We start from the raw sequence: 18,680 nt of genomic DNA, 5'->3' as shown, positions 1-18,680 counted from the left end.
GCTCCAGGAGTTGGTGATGGACACGGAAGCCTGGTGTGCTGAGGTCCATGCGGTCACAAAGTCGGACACAACTAAGCGACTGAACTGAACTGAATACAAGCACATAGTGAAGAAACAGAAATTGGACAGGATGGTAAAGAACAAAAGTAAGACACCCCACCCCACTAGCAAGAGTGTTTCGTGTGTCCTCCCAAAGTCATTCAATGTACAGATGTGCACAGGTAAGCATGCATCAGCAGAGGTCAGCCCTGCTGTGTGAAGGGCTGGGTAGCAAACATTTTAAAAACTGATGAGCCTCTTGGGTCTCTGCTACATATTTATTTTCATTTTTTAAACAGTCCTTTGAAAGAAGAGGTCATTCTTAGCTCATAGGACTGGAAAAAAAGAAAGAAAACAGGCGGCTGGCTGAACCTGGCCTGTAGTTTGCACCATCCATCCAACAGTCTGGGTTCCTCTTTACTTAAGGGGTAGCAGACCACAGGCTATCCTGTGCACTGTGCCGCTCTGACGAGCAATAACCTTTAAGAGCGCCCCAGCTGGGTATGCAGGGATCCCATTTTAAACGGCTGTGCGGTGTAACCCACAGTCAGGATGGATCATAATTTAGTCAGAACTCTAGTCATGGGTATTTTTAAAGTTGTTTCCAACCCTCTCCTATTATTGGGTTGGCCATAAAGTCTGTGCAGGTTTGCAAGATCATATGGAAAAATTTAAAAGAACTTTTTTTGCCAATCCAATATTTAGCGATGCTGCAATGAATAGCATTATATGACAAAGGCTTCAGAGCAAATGCTCATCCTATCTTACAGGATAAAACTCTCCTCCTTCATCCTAGACACCACAGGAATGGAATAAACGTTCAATGATTTCAACAGAATTTAGACCCAAACAAAGCCAAGTAAGTGAAATGCCTTCTGTATTTGGGGATGGAGTCAAATCTGAAGATCAATGATTCTTAGTCTTGAAGACGCAAGTACAAACGAAAAGAGGATACCCAATCTGACACACATTTCTTTCCTGTCCTACTGCCGACTCCAACTCAAGTGAACACTAGTTATTTTTGAGATCCGGTATTAAAGAACTGAACATAAAACCCTTTCCATAATGAAGACTGGAGATTTATGTCGATCGTTTCGGAAGCCCTCCCAATCTATTATTTCCTACTTGTGTGTACCTACCTGTTTGCAGGAGGAGATTTATAATTCTTGTTGGTATATATTTCTTCTAAACTAAACTCTTTTTTCTTTAACCTGAAAAGAGAAAGAAATATAAATTCTTCATGATCTCGCTTTTAAGAAGACAGATTTATTTATTTGGCTCTGCTGCTTAGTTGTGGCACGTGGAAGCCAGCTCCCTGACCAGGGATCAGTCCCAGGCCCCCTGCACTGAGAGCTTGGAGTCTTAGCCACTGGACCACCAGGGAAGTCCCTTCATGGTCTCCTAAGAGGAACAGGATTGGTTTCCCAACTTTATCCTTTCCAGTCGTTTACTTTCCAAGAGTTCTCGGTATGTCTCACGTGAACCATGAATCCTGGATCTTCCTTTTCATGCTGCTGATCTTAGACTTTATGAGATTCAGTTCAGTTATACTTACTGGGAGGGATATAACTGGATCTCTACCTATTATCTTAGCTTACAGCTTCTTTTTTTCCCTACTTTTTCTATGTTTCTTCTCTTTGACGGACTGCTCTCTTTTTTATCCTCCCATCCTGGCTTGAAAATTATACATCTTCTTTTCTTGTAGCGGTTGGCAAGAATTTTGATTAGCATATTTAACTTAGAAACTGAAGTACAGTTAACATTTTATTTTTACCCTTCTCTCAAACAACACAAGGTCCCTGGAAGTTCTAAGTCTAATCAATACTGTCCCAATTTATACGTTAGCAGTGTTCTATTCTGCCTTTTGATTTTGTAATTATGCATCTAATGAGATAACCATATTATCTCTTTATTCTGTTAATTAAATCTCCTTTATTCTATTAATATGGTATACTACATGGATTGATTTCCTATGTTCAACTAACTTTGCATTCCTGGGATAAAAGCCACTTGGTCATGGGTACAATCATTTTTTCAAATATGTTGCTGGATTCAGTTTGCTAGTATCTGACGATTTTGGTGTCTACATTTACGAAGTTTCCTGGCTTCTTTTAAGATTACCTTTCTGTCTTTGGAACTCTGAACTCTCCTCCCTGCCATGTCGTCTGTTCTCTATGCCTTTGTCTCCACTGCTGCCCTGCAAATAGGTTCATCAGTACAATCTTTCTAGATTCCATATATATGTGTTAAAATGCGATATTTGTTTTTCTCTTTCTGACTTACTTCACTCTGTATGACAGACTCTAGGTTCATCCACCTCATCAGAACTGACTCAAATGTGTTCCTTTTTATGGCTAATATTCCCCTGTATGTACGAGTTTGTGTTCTGTCTTTGTTTATAGTTTCTTTCTTTTTTCCCCAGCAGGAAAGATAGATTTTTATGAAAAAGATTATTCAGATTTTTATTTTGTGACTCTGAATTTTGTTATAGTTAACCATTTCCTATGGTTTCTTCAGGTATTCTGTTTTTATATTTAAGTCTGATTTCACATGAAATCAGACTTAAATATATTCTGGTGAAAGGTCTAAGATAGAGACCCAGCTTTATTATTCTTAGAATGACTGCCCAGCTGTCCCAGTAGCACTTTACTGATCAGCCCATCTTTATATCACTGATCTGAGGGGACACCTTTGTTACGTATTGAATTTCTCTATGTGTTTGTGTCTATTTATGGACTCCCGTTTTTGTTTTACAAGCCTGTATATTAATCCTGTGGCATCAAATCATTTTGTTCTTCTTCACACTGCCATATTTATTTTTTGACATATACGTGTTTAGTCGCTCAGTCACATCCGACTCTTTTGTGACCCCATGGACTGTAGTCCACCAGGCTCCTCTGTGGAATTTTCCAGGCAAGAACACTGGAGTGGGTATTGCCATTTTCTACTCCAGGGGATCTTTCTGACCCAGGATTGAATCCTGGTCCCTTACATTTCCTACACTGGCAGGCAGATTCTTTTTTTTTAAATTTATTTTTAGTTGAAGGATAATTGCTTTACAATATTGTGTTGGTTTCTGCTATACATCAACATGCAGGCGGACTCTTTACCATATACACCGCTTTACCGTTAGCTGTGCTGGGTCTTCGCTGCTGCACTGGGCTTTCTCTAACGGCAGTGAGTGGGGGCTACTCTTCGTTGTAGTGTGCAGGCTTCTTGTTGCGGTGGCTTCTTTTGTGGAGCATGGGCTCCACGGCACGTGGGCTCCAGTAGTTATGGCTTGCAGGCTCTAAAGCGTGGGCTCAGTAGCTGTGGCAAATGGGCTTAGCTGCTCCGCACTATGTGGGATCTTCCTGGATCAGAGATTGAATCCATGACCCCTGTGTTAGCAGGCAGACTCTTATCCACTGTGCTACCAGGGAAGTCCTGGCATCATGTTAATTGCTGATATTTTACAATATATTATAAGATCTCTTAAGACTACATTCTTTTTGTTTCAATTTACTTATTTTTGGCTGGGCTGGGTCTTGCTTGGGCGTTCTCCAGTTGCAGCGAGCGAGGGCTACTCTCTGCTGTGCTGCACGGGCTTCTCATTTCAGTGGCTTCTCATTGCAGAGCACAGGCTCCAGGTACTCATGCTTAGTAGCTGTGGTATGCAGGCTGTAGGGTATGCGAGCTTCAGCAGTTGCATTTTTCAGGCTTAGTTGCTCCACAGTAAGTAGAATCTTCCTGGACCAGAGATCGAACCCATGTCCCAAGCATTGGCAGCAGATTCTTTACCACTGGATCACCAAGGAAGTCCCAAGAATAGTACTCTTTTATTTCACGTGTTTGCTGAATTTTCCAGGCTATTCTTGCTTTAGTTCTGTACCTACATTAAATACATGGCTTTCCGTTCATTCACATCTCTTCCTGAAACTACAGAGCTTGGTCAAGTGTATTTGCTTTAAATTTTGTTTACTGGAATGTACCAGTTACTAAATTACTGCTTCTCAGCTCAGAATGTGCTCTCAGTACCTGCTCTGTGACAATGGAATCTTGGCCTCCTTGCACATTTCTTTTCCACAGTGAGTACAGTGCTGGACTTTGGCAAAAGAAGGCACTAGAGGAGCACTGGAAGAGGAAGTGAGCTTTTTTCCTTGCTTCTGCCACATGGTCCATCGTGGGTGTCTGTGTATTGGGGTCTGGGGTGAAGTCAGATGGGGACACTTGGAGGGGCTCAGCACTACCTGAACAGCCAGAGTGTAGCCCCCGAGGACCCCTGCAGCACGTTTGGTGACTACCACACACAGACAAGGCATTCAGGGACAGAAGCCCACGGTGGGACCCCAGCTTCCTGGGGGTCACTTCCTGTGACTCCCCTGGAGCAAACACCCCCCACTGCAGGCCATGCAACTGCAGCAGCACCCCAACAGCCTGGGTGCAGCCCTCCAGCCTCATCTCATGCCCCGTACGGCTGCTGCTGTTTCCCGCTCATCCAGCTCCAGTGTTAGCAACCCACCATCTGATGGCTGCAACCATATCTCCTGCAACAAAGTCAGACTCCAGTTGCAGGGAGGGCCCTAAGATGCCCTTCAGAATTCTCTGTACGGGGCGCTTCCCTGGTGGCTCAGTAATAAAGAATCGCTTGCCAATGCAAGAGGCACAGGTTCGATCCCTGGTCCGGGAAGATCCTACATGGCGCAGAGCAACTAAGCCGATGTGTTGCAACTACTGAGCCCACGTGCCGCAACTCCTGAAGCCCAAGCGCCCCAAAGCTCGTGCTCCACAAGCAGAAAAGCCAGTGCACTGAGAAGCCTGCCCTCTGCAACCAAGAGTAGCTCCCTGCAACTAGAGAAAACTCTCTGCACACCTTTATGGTTACTCTTCTGTTATATTAATAGTTTAACACTTTAATATTAAACTTGCCCTGTTTAACATACCATGTGGTTTCCATCTCCTGAATGGACTCAGACTGATATGTGATACTAAGGTAAAACCCCTAAGGCTCTGCTAGACCATGGGTCCTCATACCAGCATGCTGGAAGACTTTCAAGACAGCACACGGGCACTCACCTCCAGTGTAAGCAACCTCCTGAACTCTAACCTCCTGCTCATGACTCATCTAGAAGTGTCTGTACGCTCATGCGTAACTTCCCATAAATTCTTTCTGAATAGCCCCACCCACCCTGAATTCTACCTTAGTATTGGAATCAAATCAATGATCTCACCAACCCCTCTTTACAGATTAATGAAGTCACCGTAAACTTGTCTTGGAGGTGTCTCTCCCCACTTCACACAAGGTTCCATGAAGTGGGTTTATTGGAGACTTGACTTGGTATAAGGATATCTGGATTTCAGATTCAGTGTGGAATGGAGCTCTCAGAGGGACTTTGTTTCATTCATTCACCTCCTGACTATCATCAGACAACGCCTATTTAAGAAGGAGAGCTTCAAACACCAAAAATAGCATAACTGTACACAATGTCTTTTTCAAACTATTCTCAACACTCAGTCTGTTACCACTTAGAAAAGCTGTTGATTCTTCTTTTAAAAAAAAAAGTGAAATGTTTACTAGGACTATCAAACTTTTGAAGATAAAGTATTTAAAACTCAGAAGAACTTTAATCACATCTTATACAGAAACATTTAAGTCAATTATTCAATCTTCATCTTATAAAATACAACTTCTACTTCCTGTTAACAACAAAAATTATATGATGAGCTGCCATGACAATCGGTTTGCAGTGATACACTTGTACCCTACATTGAAGCGATCATGAGATTTTATATTAATTAATGGATCTTTCTCCCCACAATTAATTATTCCTAAAAGTCTAATCACAGTTTGATTGGTGCATGTGCACACATGTACTGAAGCAATATCATGCTTTCTTATGTACTCCTCTCTTCGTAATTATTTTAGCTACAAATCACATTGCTTTATTATAAATTCAATAACAGGAAATTCTTATAAATTTAAACTGTCTTATGACTTTTAGAAATCTATAAGATGTGTTCCATAGTTTATTTCTCAATGGTCTGTATGGTTCTTTTGAATGTGAATATTAACACACTTATTGTTTCATAGCCCTTGACATAGAGGGGAGACCGTATTTGTGGCACTATGTCATTTTATATAAGAGACCTGGGCATCCATGGATTACTTCCCCAAGGATACTGAGGGACGACTACATTTGAATTGGAAAACAGAAAAGTAAGGAAGTAAGAATTGATCTGGCTGATGGGCTTGAAAAATAAAATATGCCTTTGCTAATTAAGTTACATGTCAAAAATTTTCCCTAAGTTTAAGGCACTAAATCAGCATCTTCAAGACACAAAAGTGTACTTGAAGTAATAAAATCATCTTAATCAAAATGTCGGTGGTAAAGACTTATTGAAGATCTTAGTTTTCAACCTCACTCATTATATAGGATTAAATAAAGTACCTCTAAGTGCCAAAGTAGCATGTAATTTGTTAGCCATCTGACACTGGTCAGATCCTCCTGGGTCACATCCCACAACCCGAGACACTGCCTACCTGCAAAGCCTGGGTGACAGAACCCAAGGGAGTCAGCACTTTTCAATTCTTTGCTTTCAAAAACAAATTAAGTGATAAACCATCAAATATAATTTGATGATAGATCACTGAGATTTTTTTAATATTACTTGACAGAACTTGAAAGGGTTGAATGCCATTGTTCCATTAAAACTCTCTCCACTCCCACTACTTATCTGAATAAGGTGAATAAGGTTTTCTAGAACTTATATCTACCAAAAAATTCAAGGTAGAATACCATGTTTCTGAACCCTATTTTATTCTAGTAAAAAGTAGTACTCAACACAGGATATCTGAAATACTTTAAAAATTTCTCTTGAAAAGACATCGTAGGATGATCAATAAAAGAACTGTAGGACACAACACGTTAAGATAAAACCAAGTGGGAAAAGTGGAATGTCAATCATAGGAACAGTTAACTGTCACATCTGTGCTGTGTGAAGCAATAAAATAGATAACTTTTTTTCTCAACTGGACTGTACAACAATTTTAAATATTGGGAATTCTTATTTACTTTCTACAGGTAAGTCCTTGACGTTCAGGAGGGTGAAATAACTTACTCTGGGTTAGTCAAGGGACACAGGCTTCCATTTGCCAATGAGAAATGAATGAGTGAAATCCATCACAAAGGAAACGTTAACTAGGTATCTTGTAACAATGTGTGTATCTTCACTGTGTGTGCGTGCGTGCACATGCACATGGGGTGTCCACTCTGTGACCCCAAGTATTGCAGCCCACCAGGCTCCTCCGTCCACGGAATTTTACAGGCAAGAACACTGGAGTGGGTTGCCATTCCCTTCTCCATGGGATCGTCCTGACCCAGGCATCAAACCCAGGTCTCTTGCGTCTCCTGCATTAGCAGATGGATTCTTTACCACTAGCGCCACCTGGGAAGCCCATCTGTGTAATACACATCATCTCCAAACTCGAATCATGTCAAATATACAATCTGGAATCATGCCCAATACATAATTTAGTAATCGTTTTCTTTCCACTTCACTCTTTAGGGATGAGCAATCATCTCTGTCACAGAAATCTTTAGAATCCAAAATTTTAAAGGCTATACTCTACCATAACATGGATCTAGCATTTTCTTAAAAAACAACAACAAAAAGACTGCTCTCATAACCTGTGGGTCGCATTCCAGTTCTGTGTGTAGAATGTCATGAGTCTGGGCTGTGGGGTTGGGTGAGACCTGTGGGGACAGGAGCCACCAGGGCCAGGACAGACGTTCTGGCTTAACACGGGTCTCTCAGCCACTGAGCCCTGGCACCGGCACCTAAGCCTGGGGACAACGGCAGTGCTGACTTCCCAGCACCCCTGGAGGAGGCCCTGGGACTGTAAACACAGAGGAACCGGGCATAGAGACTCAGGAAGTGACCCAGAACCCTGCGCACAAATCTCTGGCCACAGTACTGGTGAAATTCTTTTGGATAAATTCCTAGAAGTATTGATATAACAAAAGCTCAGAGTATATGATCATTGAAAAGGCCATTATATTATACTAAACAATTTCCAGAAAAATGCATCCATGTGTGTTAGAGAAGGCGCTCACCTTTTGGGTCGAGGAAGGCCCATGGGTGTGAGGTTAGGGTCTGGCTTAGGAATGGTTTTCCGGATGCGAATCTGTGAGACTTTCTTCGGCCTCTTCTCTGGCTCAGCCTATTTTTAAGAAGACAGACAGTAAGGTTGTAAGTCATTCTAAATACACAGAGCCCCTTTGTTGACACTCACTACACTGCTTCCTCAGTGTACAGGGGACTTCAGGAAGTAGTTTTATGACAAAGCTTCACCCAACCACTCCTGCCAACAGCATTTTCAGCAACTGCCCCCTTCATGTTACTGTGCATGCAGTTCAGATACTGAGATGATCAATACAGTTTAAAACTGTTGGAGACAGTGGATGCTGAGAAACTGAAGCACAGCATCATTCACTCATCTCTGAATGTGAGAAGCCTCCTGCTCTATGCTTCAATTCTCTGAATGTTGTTAAATGCGTCCTTGAGAAAAAAGGGTCTGGAGAGCAATGAGGATGAACAGATCCCAGGCACCCTTTGGTGGTCAACGGAAAAGCCCCTGTCCTGGTGACATCCGGTACTGGGCTGAAGCTAAAGGTGGCAGTAAGGAGACCCGGGGGGCTGTCTGCACCTGTCATGGGATCTGAGGAGCTTCTGCCGCCCGAACCCACCGGCACTGAGTTTACCTCTTTCTGTTCTGGAGGGCTGCCCTGTGGTCGGGGGCAGGCGGCCGTCACACCATCCAGCTCGTCAAACCCAGGAACCGGGAACTCGGAGGCTGAGAACAGGAGCTTGCCGACAGTTGAGTCTGTTACCAGGTGAGACTTTGGTACCAAGGCAGGGAATGGAGGCTCTAGCCTGAAACCACAGAGACAGAGACAAAGAAGAAAACGTGGGACAGGTTCACCTTCATCACCTTCGTCCTAACATCCAGATAAGAGCTAAGTGACATTCCCATAAGGCTATCCCCATGTTGCTTCTGGACATGCCTGTGTCTGCATGTGTGATAAACTACAAGAATGTGGTCAACCCAGTTCCCTGGAGTGGAATAAGGAAACTTGGAAGATGCAGATTTGAATAAGGAAAAAAATATGAAAAAAGAAAGGAGTTTTTGCAGGAAGAAGACATTTAGGGAACTGAACAAACGAATTCTGCTTGGATGTGATCAATAGCATCCGGGCACTGAAATCAGCTCAATGCCTGACAGGCATCTTGAGGGGACTTGCAGTACGATGAGCTGGCTCCTGATTTGACTTTTTTCTTTTTTTCAGTAAATGGAACTGATCACACAACTTTAGTTACACAGTCCTGAGGCTGAACCTCTGCCTGTGCTCCTGAGAGATGCAGATGAGGCTTAGAAGGAGAACAAGAGGCCAGAATTGCACCAGGCTCAACCCACGGCAGCTAGAGTACCCCCCCTCCCCACGTCTCCCTCCCTCCACAAGCCCTCACCTTAGGTGACTGCCGCCAACACTGTAAGCAGCTTCCAGGCCCGGAAGAGGCATGGACGGTAACACGGTGCGGCTGAAGTGGAGCAAAAATAAAGAGTGACGGGTTAGGGCGGCAGGATGGTGGGAAAGGCTGTGAGGACCCGTGGGTTTGGAAGGATGCTCAGTCAGAGCCCAAGGAAGACCTGAGAAGCGTCCATCTACCAGGGAGACAAAAACCTGCCTCCAGGGCACAGAAATTTCATGTACGTGCCGATCACTGGGATGGAGGTGGGCTGACAGGAGGGCTGTGTTCTGACTTAAATGGAAAGGCAGAGAGATTAGAAGCAAACGATATTGGTGGAATTATTTTCAACTGTTCTCAGTGGTCAAACCACAAGAACTCCTTCCCAGTTCACATAAAAGTCTATGAATTCTATAGCTGTAACATGTACATGCCAATCTTTGAAGCTCCTCTGCTCCAGAAAGAAAGAGAGGTAGGCTTATAAATAGATTGGGTTTTGCCTGCATAAATAATTTAAAAAGTACTTCTGTATCATTTACACGCCAAACACTGAGTATAACACCTGTGAACAGATCATAGGTACAAGTCACAAGTCACCGCTTACAGTCTTTAACATGCAGTGCGATTTGTTCTTGGCAAGAAGAGGCCAAGGGAAGAAAAGGAGAGATTTAAGATTTACTGGTTTGTAGAATTAAACCAACACAATGAAGGAAGGTACCAAATTAAGGGTTCTGCAGGAAATCCAGATCCTTCCGGAAAATTCGAGGGGCCCGCACTTCAGAATTACTGCTGCACTTTCTTAGCAGAGATCTGGCAATAAACAGGCAATGCAGACACAGACGCTGAGCCTTGTAGCTTTAGGAGCGCCCTCCCCTCTCCCCAGTGGGAGGATGCAAACACAGGACTTAAGCAAAGGACAGGGCATGGAGTTTACCTGCTCATGACGCCCAGAGGTGACTGCCGCTTGCTGTGAGAGGGTGGAAGGGCGGAGATCTCCAAGGGGCAGGCGGAAGGCCCATGCTGGCTCCAGATGGATAGCACCCGGCCCACCGAGTAGGGCAGAGAACAGAAGACCTTGTCAGCTATGGAGGCAGGAGACCGCAGCCCTTTGAGGCCCTGTGTTAACTGGGTCATGAAGAGCCTCTGCATGGCAGGCGTGTGGCTGGCACAGCTCCGTTTCTTCGTCCAGATCCGGTAGCATCCCGGGGAGCAGAGCGCTAGGAGCGTGTGGAGGCCAAGGATGGAACAGGCCCCCCTGCTCTGGACTAGGGCAGTGGCCCTGCGGTCCTGGAGGGGAACTGGAGGCTGGGCGCCTGCCTGGTCGTGGAGGCCGGGGTCTTCCCTGAACGTGGCCACTCCAGGGCAGCCATGGGCCAGGAAGAAGGAGAAGGTCCACTTGGGAGGTGGAGAACGGCCCCAGCGGGCCTCTCCTAAGGCGAGTCTCGCAGGCGCACAGTGCTCAGGGAAAGTCCTGGGGGACTCAGCCACGCACTCAGGGCCCAGCTTCACATGGAAGGACACCGGGAAGGTTTCGGAACCGAACAGCAGCGATGGCATCTTGTCGCTCAGATCTATGAAGCTCATTTTGACAGTTTCGAGCGAATAAAGCATCAGGGGTTTACTATTAGGCCTCCTGTCCCAGTCACCAGCTGCCAGACATGGGTTCAGCTGCGTTGTGCTGCGGGAGAAGCCGTCCAGGAGCCTCCGGTATCGGAGCTGCTTGTAGCTTTTAGCCACAGGGAGAAGGTCCGAGGAGCACCGCCGAGACCGCAGCTTCTGGGTCCTGGCAGCGGGGGCCAGTCTGGAGGCGAGGATGGATAGCTTGCTGAGTAAGGCCAATTCTTTGGTAGGCATCCGCACATTCAGGCCCCCCGAGGGCAGGCCTGGGGCGGCCTTCGGCTTTGGTACATGGCTCACAAGGCTTCTGGCAGGGGCTGTTTCGGGCTCTGGGCGCACAGGTAGAGACATGGCACGGGAACTGAGAACTCTGTGTGCTTTCGTGGGGATGGTCTCAGAGGAGCTCTTTAGGAAAGCAGAACGTGCGATTCTACTCATTTTCCTCCCCACGGAGACCAGCTCCTGGCAGGAAACTTTCTTGCAGGTTCGGGGGGGCTGCTTCTTTAAGGGCAGCGCCCCCTTCCGGTGAGAAGTGTTCCCAAAGGCACCGTGGAAGGCCTCACGCCGGGCGGAGCAGGGGTCTCGAGCCCTCCGAGGGGCAGTGCGGGGACCGGGGCACATGCATGACTCCGTGTCCTTTCTTGGGGGGTGACACGAGCCTTCCTCCGTCAGGCCTGTGGGCTTCTGAGACCCCACGGCAGAGGTGCCCGTGGCCGGCTTTGCTGAGGTGACTCCCGTCTCTGAGGCGGGCTCATCGTCGCCACCCTCCTGCACCTCATCCGACAACGGATGAGATGCTGGGCATTGTTCCAGTACTGTGTGTGCTTCTTTTTGACGTACCTGCTCCTCTTCCTTGTGGCTCAGAACCTTCTGGCTTGGTCGTTTCTCTGAGTCACCCCGCATCCTCGGAGCTTTAAGGTGGGTCTGAGAGACCTGGCTCGGGTTATCAGCAAGACCACCTTCCCTGATTGCCATCTCTTCCGACTCCTGCCCGGCAGGAGGCTGACCCCATGGCCCCCTCTGCTGCTCTGCAGCCTGCTCTCCTTTCACTTTAGTTTCCGCATCTAGCGTCAAAGGCGAGCCTTCCGCCCTGAGGGCTGTGCTGCCTTCTTTGCTAGGATCACTCTCACTCCTCGCTGCTCCTCCCTCCATCTCAGGCAGGACTGTGTTGTTCTTATTCTCACAAGGCATTTCACCGTCTATTGGCTTAAAAAGGTTTGGGGGGTCAGTTTCTTCACTATTAATAATTGTTTCTGATTTTTTTTCACACAGTGGGTGCAAAGGCATTATCTCGATGGATTTCAGGCTTCTTGAGGGTACAGAGTCTACACCCTGGTGTCCAGAAGATGTTAACTCTACTGAAGAAATTCCAATGGTATTTTCCTTGTCTTGCTCAAGGTTTACTTCGAGTCTTGATCCTTCAATTGTTCCTTGTGTTTCTCTCAGAGATGCTTCTTTAACTTGCTCTTCATGATGAACATAATTGAAAGACATATTTATTTTACCCAATACTCTTACATCTGGTTCATGATCTGCAATAGACCCTACGTCAGGCACACAAGGGTCTGGACACACTTCCATTTCACAGTCTTCTATGGGTCTGCATACCTTCTCTTCACACGATTTTTTAATATTGAGAGAGTCTGATGCAGAGGAAGCAGCATGTTGGAAATCCGAATCCTGGCCAATCATTCCTACAAAAGCAGCGACAGGTGCTCCCCTCTGGGACACCGTACTCCCTGAGGCTTCCGGCAACATCGCCCTGGCGTGCCTTGCACCCCCAGTCAGAGTACCAGAAAGCCTTCCTTCCAGAATGCCTTCTGAGGGCTCATCACTACCGCCTGTGGAGACCATGTCTGCTGTCCCATCTGTGGGCTCCTCACAATCAGAAATCCTCCCACAGCCCCCTTTTGTGGGGCTCCTGCCAGATGTTGAGCTGTTACTGCCTGAACCAACAGGTAGAGCCTTCAGGCTGTGGCTCGCCTCTCTGTCAGGCTCTGTGGGCGACTCTCGCTGGTCACGGCCAAGTGTCTCCTTAGCTGGGTTACCTTCACCTCTGCATTCACTGGGTCTGCCTGGGTCACCCTGGGAGCTGACGGCATCATCTGCCTTCTGCTTAGGAGTTTCAGTTGCTTGGTTCACATTCTTAACACCAGAGAACATGGGAGGACACTGACCAAACAATTTTTCAGGACTTGGAATGTTTGTGGGTTGGTTGAATTCTTGTGCGACGCGATCAGAAACGTCACATCGACAGAACACAGTGTCTTTGGGTGTGTCCTGTTCTTTTTCTTCTGGCCCTTCCTTGCTTGGTTGGGTGGTTTGGTCTGGAGCTTCACTGTTTAATGTGCCTGCCATCGTTTCATCTCTGGCCTCACCTCTGGGAAGGCTGTCTTCAGTGTCTCCCTCACCTGGCTCACTTTCCTCCGATGCACAATTCTTTCTACAGCTGCAGCTTTCCACAGAGCTGTCGCTCCCTTGGGGGTGGTGATGGATATGCTGAAAGGTATCTTCATACTTGGATAACAGACAGTTTTCGATGCTCAGGGTAGTTCTGCTGGGCTCCAGGGCAGCATGGGCAGGACACCTGCTCTCCTCTGGGACGTTTTTCCTCACACAAGGGCAGCTAGAGAGATCCCGAGACGGAACACTCTGACGTTCCCGGACAGAGACCTCTACAGGCAAGGCTGCCACTTCGTTCTTATTTGAGAGGAGTCCAGAATGCAGACTACCTGCTCCCGAATTGGCTGCTTCGGTCTCTCTTTCTAGTCTGCTGTTTAAGGTGGAACTGTTTGAAGAGGCACCACGGGATCCGTCACTTGGTCGAGAGATGTCTTTCGTCTTTGTTTTCATGGGAACGGGGTGGGTTCCGGCAGCGACACCTGTGCCATCCTCTGACGGAGGGCGCTGGCCCTGTCGGGAACCCCTGCTTGCTGCTACAGGCATCTCTTTGTTGGTTGGCAACTTTGTGTGGGTTTGAGAATTAAGGGACACTTGATTTAAAACACATTCACTTCCTGTTTTGTTTACAACCAGTTTGTTGTCATGAGCAAATTTATCCACCTCCCAGGAGGTGCTCTGTTTACCTAAATGTGGACCGTGGTCCTGGGCGTTTTGTATGGCTATTTCTGATTCAGGCCTGTCATCAAGTTCTAGGGATGGTGGTAACGGAGTAATGTCTTTCTTGAGCTTAGACATCTCAGTTATAGAATTGATCTGGTCCTCTGGTGTTAAACTCACAAGGGATTTCCCTTCAATTAAAAATCCGTTAGGCGAGGCTTCATTTAACTGGGGTCTGCCTTCTAGATTTCTCTGGGTACGGACTAAGGACTCACAGTCTCTACTGTGAGTCTTCTCAGTCAGCACACTGGGCTCTAGAGTGGTTGTCTGTTCTGGTTCTTCAATCTGCACTGAGGAGGGAAAATGACTCCCTTCAGAGTCTGTGCCTGGATGGCTCATTTCAGCAAAAGTTCCTCTGTGGTCCTCATCATTTGCCAAGCTACCATGAACGTCTAAAGTGATTTTCAAATCATTTTTTTCAAGCACTCCTTCCACGGCTTGAGTAAAAGAATTGGGCATGAAGGAACTGGAGCAGCCTATATGGGAACTGCCTCGAGGGCAGTAGTGATCATGGGCATTTTCTTTGGGGAAGACAGTAGTCTCTTTTTTTCCAGAACAGTGACGACTACCATCCTCTCCTGGTTGCCTGGCGTTAACAAGGAAGAGTTCTCTTTCACTCCTGGGATTCAAAGGCTGTTTGTGTTCTTCTCTAGAAGACAAGTTCTGGCTTTGACCATTCCCATCCAAACAGGAATTGTGCGTCTTTTCAGCGGATCCCTTTGGCAAGCCATCACCTTCAAGACCACACTTTTCTGAGGACGTTGTTCTGGATCCTGGACCAGATAAACCTGATGTGAAATGGGAAACTTTAGAATTTTCTTCTGAGGGTTCTGTTAGAACCACCTTTCTCGTGGCTTTGAGACTGTCACATGCAGAACTGTGTCTCTCACTATGGTGGCCAGGGACCTGTTGGTGATTGTCGTCGGCTTCACAGACAAGGTTTAATTTACGTAACTCTTCCTCCCTGCTGTCCGCTTTGGAAATGGCACTGTTCCCTGGTAACAATGACAACCAAGAAGGATAAGTTCTTATTTCTTCACATTCCTTTTCTTTAGGAGTTGCTTCTGTTAGTCCAGGGTCCACAATATTTAAAGGCTCTAGGGAAACTAAGGTGCTGGACTCTGAAACCTCAGCACTGGTCATGATTTTGTCTGTCTCTGAGTGTCCACGGCACCGAGCCGAGAGACCCTGACTCACACGGCCATTCTCGAGTCCTTCGTTATCGTCCGCCTTAGTTCCATGGACCTTCATAACTTGGACTTCCTCAGTAGATGTCAGAAGAGTTTCAGCTGTGATTTGTACATTTTCTTCTGTGCAAGAGAAATAAATCTGAATTAATGTGTAATCATTTGCTCTACCTTCATAAATTTAATCACGCAACAAAAACAACTCCAAAAGAGAATTGCAAAGTTAGTGCTACAGTACCATTGGCTTTGTTCTTCTTTGCAAAATATGACAGAGAGCCAAAAGAGTACCTGAAAGAAACAGGTTATTCTGAACAAATCCTTTCTTTAAATATGTTACTTACTTAAATGCACTGACCTAGCTGGACAAATGATGATAATGGGGAGATATATGCTTAATTCAGTCTTAGGGAGCTTCCATTCTAAAGCATTTATAAAGCAGACTCACATTAAAACAGCTTATGTTACGAAATGACCATAATACTTGAATAAATAATAAATAAAATTATCTTTGAAAAAGAATAGTAACACATAAAGCCTTAAGTAAAAGAGATTAATCTGAAAGTGGAGTATCAGTCTTGAACCCAATTACTTGCAAGGCTTGCCTCCCTACAGGGTTGGTCATGAATTGGTAATAATTGAAGGTGAGAGATAGGTTCACAGGGGTTTAGTATTTTCTCCTTTCCACTTCTGAGTGAGTGAGAAATTTTTCATTATGAAACATTAAAACACACACACACAAAATACCTAAGATGTAAATGTAACTTACGAAGGAGTTTTACTGCCCAGAACTTCTCTGAAATTCTAGGCACAGGATGCAGTATAAAGAAGTTCCCCCAAACTGTTAATCTACAAAAGACTTTTTGTCCCTCTCCCAAAGCTGTTCACTTAGAGGTAAACATGTGTATATGCTTGTACATATGCTGCATGCATGTAACAGGACGCCTGCACTGTGCAGACAAAGCAAGATGCAAATTAACCTACAGATCTAGTTCCCACTAGAACGTAAGTTCCACAAAGGGAAGGATCACCTCTGTTTTGGTATCTCCACCTCCCTGTTGTCTAGCATAATAACCAGTACATAACAGCACTCAGGAAGTATTTATGGAGCTGATAAATGACTACAGTCAGGTGACGTCAACAAATGCTATTGGATCTTACTGCTCACTCTGTACTGAACACCCCATGGTGACCCTGGCGATGGGTAGGTATGTTACAGATGTCAGCAGAATGAGGAATTAAGTGAGGGAAGCTGTTACAAGTTAGGTACACTGGAGGGTGAAATGTGTTCTGTGAGGTTTAAGCAGCATAGGAGTTTCATGACTTGGCTGAACATCCTGGATTTGTGGTCATGTGATAACTGTTTAAATGGTGCTTACGTTTGCAGAAATTGACAGACATCCTAAAACTCATATGAAAATGCAATGGACACATTAACAGCCAACATACAATCTCGAACAAAGAAAACGGACTGGAGGGGTCGGAGAGGAGGATAAGGAGACTGCAAGATGGAAATGTTCCCTTTTTTTATTGTGTCAGTACAGCTGTGATCACACAACTGCATGGTTTGTGTCCACACACACACACACACACACGAGTGAATTCCACTGTATATAAGCTGTACCTTAATTAAAAAGAAAAAAAAATTCAGTGCCCCACATGTCTAGACTGCTTCCTGGTTGCCTTTTAAATGGGTGTGGTACTGGCTCATTTTTCAACTTCCCACTCCTCCAAAATGTGAATTACAGGAAGATAATGACCATCCTCAGCTTCAGAGCTTTACTCTCCACAGGACAGCGAGGAATTTGAGCCACAGAGAGAACCTCCATCAGCAGGAAGCAGGAGGATGAACTGGGACAAATGTCCTTTCTCACAGGGATGGTCTGCACCCTCTTTTCTATCCAGGCTGCCAAGAAGCATCATCAAATCTGATACTGTTCCACAGTAACAAAAGGTTCACGTGATTAAACATATTTGCTGTATTTTTTTTTTTTGCAGCTCCAATTATTCTACATAGTTAATCTTAATTATATAATAGATACACACAGAATCATGGCTCAGCACTTTTAGGCCTCAGTTTCTTCCTTAATCAATCAAAAGATCAATCACAATGAAGGCAGTATCTCCGATGCCCATATCCTACCATTGTTTTGAGGAGCAAATATGTGTATGTGCTCAGTCATGTCTGACTCTTTGAGACCGCGTGGACTATAGCCCATCAGGCTCCTCTGTCCATGGGATTCTCCAGGCAAGAAGACTGGAGCAGTTTCTCTTTGAGACCGCATGGACTATAGCCCATCAGGCTCCTCTGTCCATGGGGTTCTCCAGGCAAGAAGACTGGAGCAGTTTGCCATTCCCTTCCCCAGGGGATCTTCCCAACCCAGGGATCAAACCTGAGTCTCTTGCATCTCCTGCACTGGCAGGCAGAGTTCTCTACCACTGCAATACCTGAGGAGCAAATGAGGTAACAGAAATGAGCTTGGCAAACTCTCAAGGTGATGGGGAGTGGACATGGGATGAACAGAGTGGGATGTCCTGCAAGGCAGTGGTTCCTGCCCCATCCATGTGAACTTGTTTGGAAGGCAGTGTTGCTTTATAAAGTCAAATGGAAGATTCCACACTAGCTTTAAGGTTCAACTCATAGTCAATAGGGCCTCATTACAGAAAAAGTGGGAAGCAAACTTGTCACAGAAAAGAGGCACTGTTGGATAACACCAGGGGCCTCCGAGCATGTCCATGGGCAGTAACACCGACAGCTGCTAAGGCCAGTCCCTTGTGCAAGACAGAGACTTACAATCCTCATGTTCTCAGTGGGAACAAAAACGGTGTAACGAGTGGAAAAAGGAAAGGATGTGAGAGAAACAGATACCTTTGTTCCTCAGACCATCTTCAGGGAGGCCCATGCATAAAAGTTCTTCGCTTGCCTGCATCCGGAGGTCCTCCTGCGGTAAGAAAACCCAGTGGTCAAGGAGGACCCAGAGACCCTGAGCTCACAATGCCAACGATCCTCTGAGAGGCTTCTCTGCAGTTCTTGGAAATGTGCTAGTTGTCACAAGGACTGGGAACTGAAAGAAGCTGCAAATTCAAGTTCATATTATTAGTAAAACTTCCATTCCTCTAGAATATGAGCTTGAAAAGTCAAGTTTCCAAAGGTCCTGACAGATCCAAACAAAACCTTGTGTCTTCCGAATCAGTAAACACACTGGTGCAGTG

At 45.7% G+C, this 18,680-nt stretch overlaps 1 protein-coding gene across 4 annotated transcripts in view; it reads right to left on the bottom strand.

Moving 5' to 3' along the window:
- PRR14L (proline rich 14 like) overlaps positions 1–18,680 on the bottom strand; it is a 40,717-nt gene that overhangs the window by 5,638 nt on the left and 16,399 nt on the right. For 3 of the 4 annotated variants that reach the window (XM_043435791.1, XM_043435785.1, XM_043435808.1), the window contains 6 exons: positions 18,337–18,409; positions 10,481–15,593; positions 9,547–9,618; positions 8,781–8,952; positions 8,133–8,239; positions 1,179–1,250 (listed from right to left, as the gene is read on the bottom strand). In XM_043435791.1, the coding sequence (XP_043291726.1) occupies positions 1,179–1,250; positions 8,133–8,239; positions 8,781–8,952; positions 9,547–9,618; positions 10,481–15,593; positions 18,337–18,409 (5,609 nt within the window). Of the gene's footprint in view, positions 1–1,178; positions 1,251–8,132; positions 8,240–8,780; positions 8,953–9,546; positions 9,619–10,480; positions 15,594–18,336; positions 18,543–18,680 lie in introns of all 4 variants that reach the window. The other variant, XM_043435801.1, reaches the window with a different exon arrangement.

This window comes from Cervus canadensis, chromosome 1 (assembly GCF_019320065.1).
Source record: "Cervus canadensis isolate Bull #8, Minnesota chromosome 1, ASM1932006v1, whole genome shotgun sequence".
NCBI classification, from domain to species: Eukaryota; Metazoa; Chordata; class Mammalia; order Artiodactyla; family Cervidae; genus Cervus; species Cervus canadensis.
This window is presented reverse-complemented; position numbering and strand designations above follow the sequence as displayed.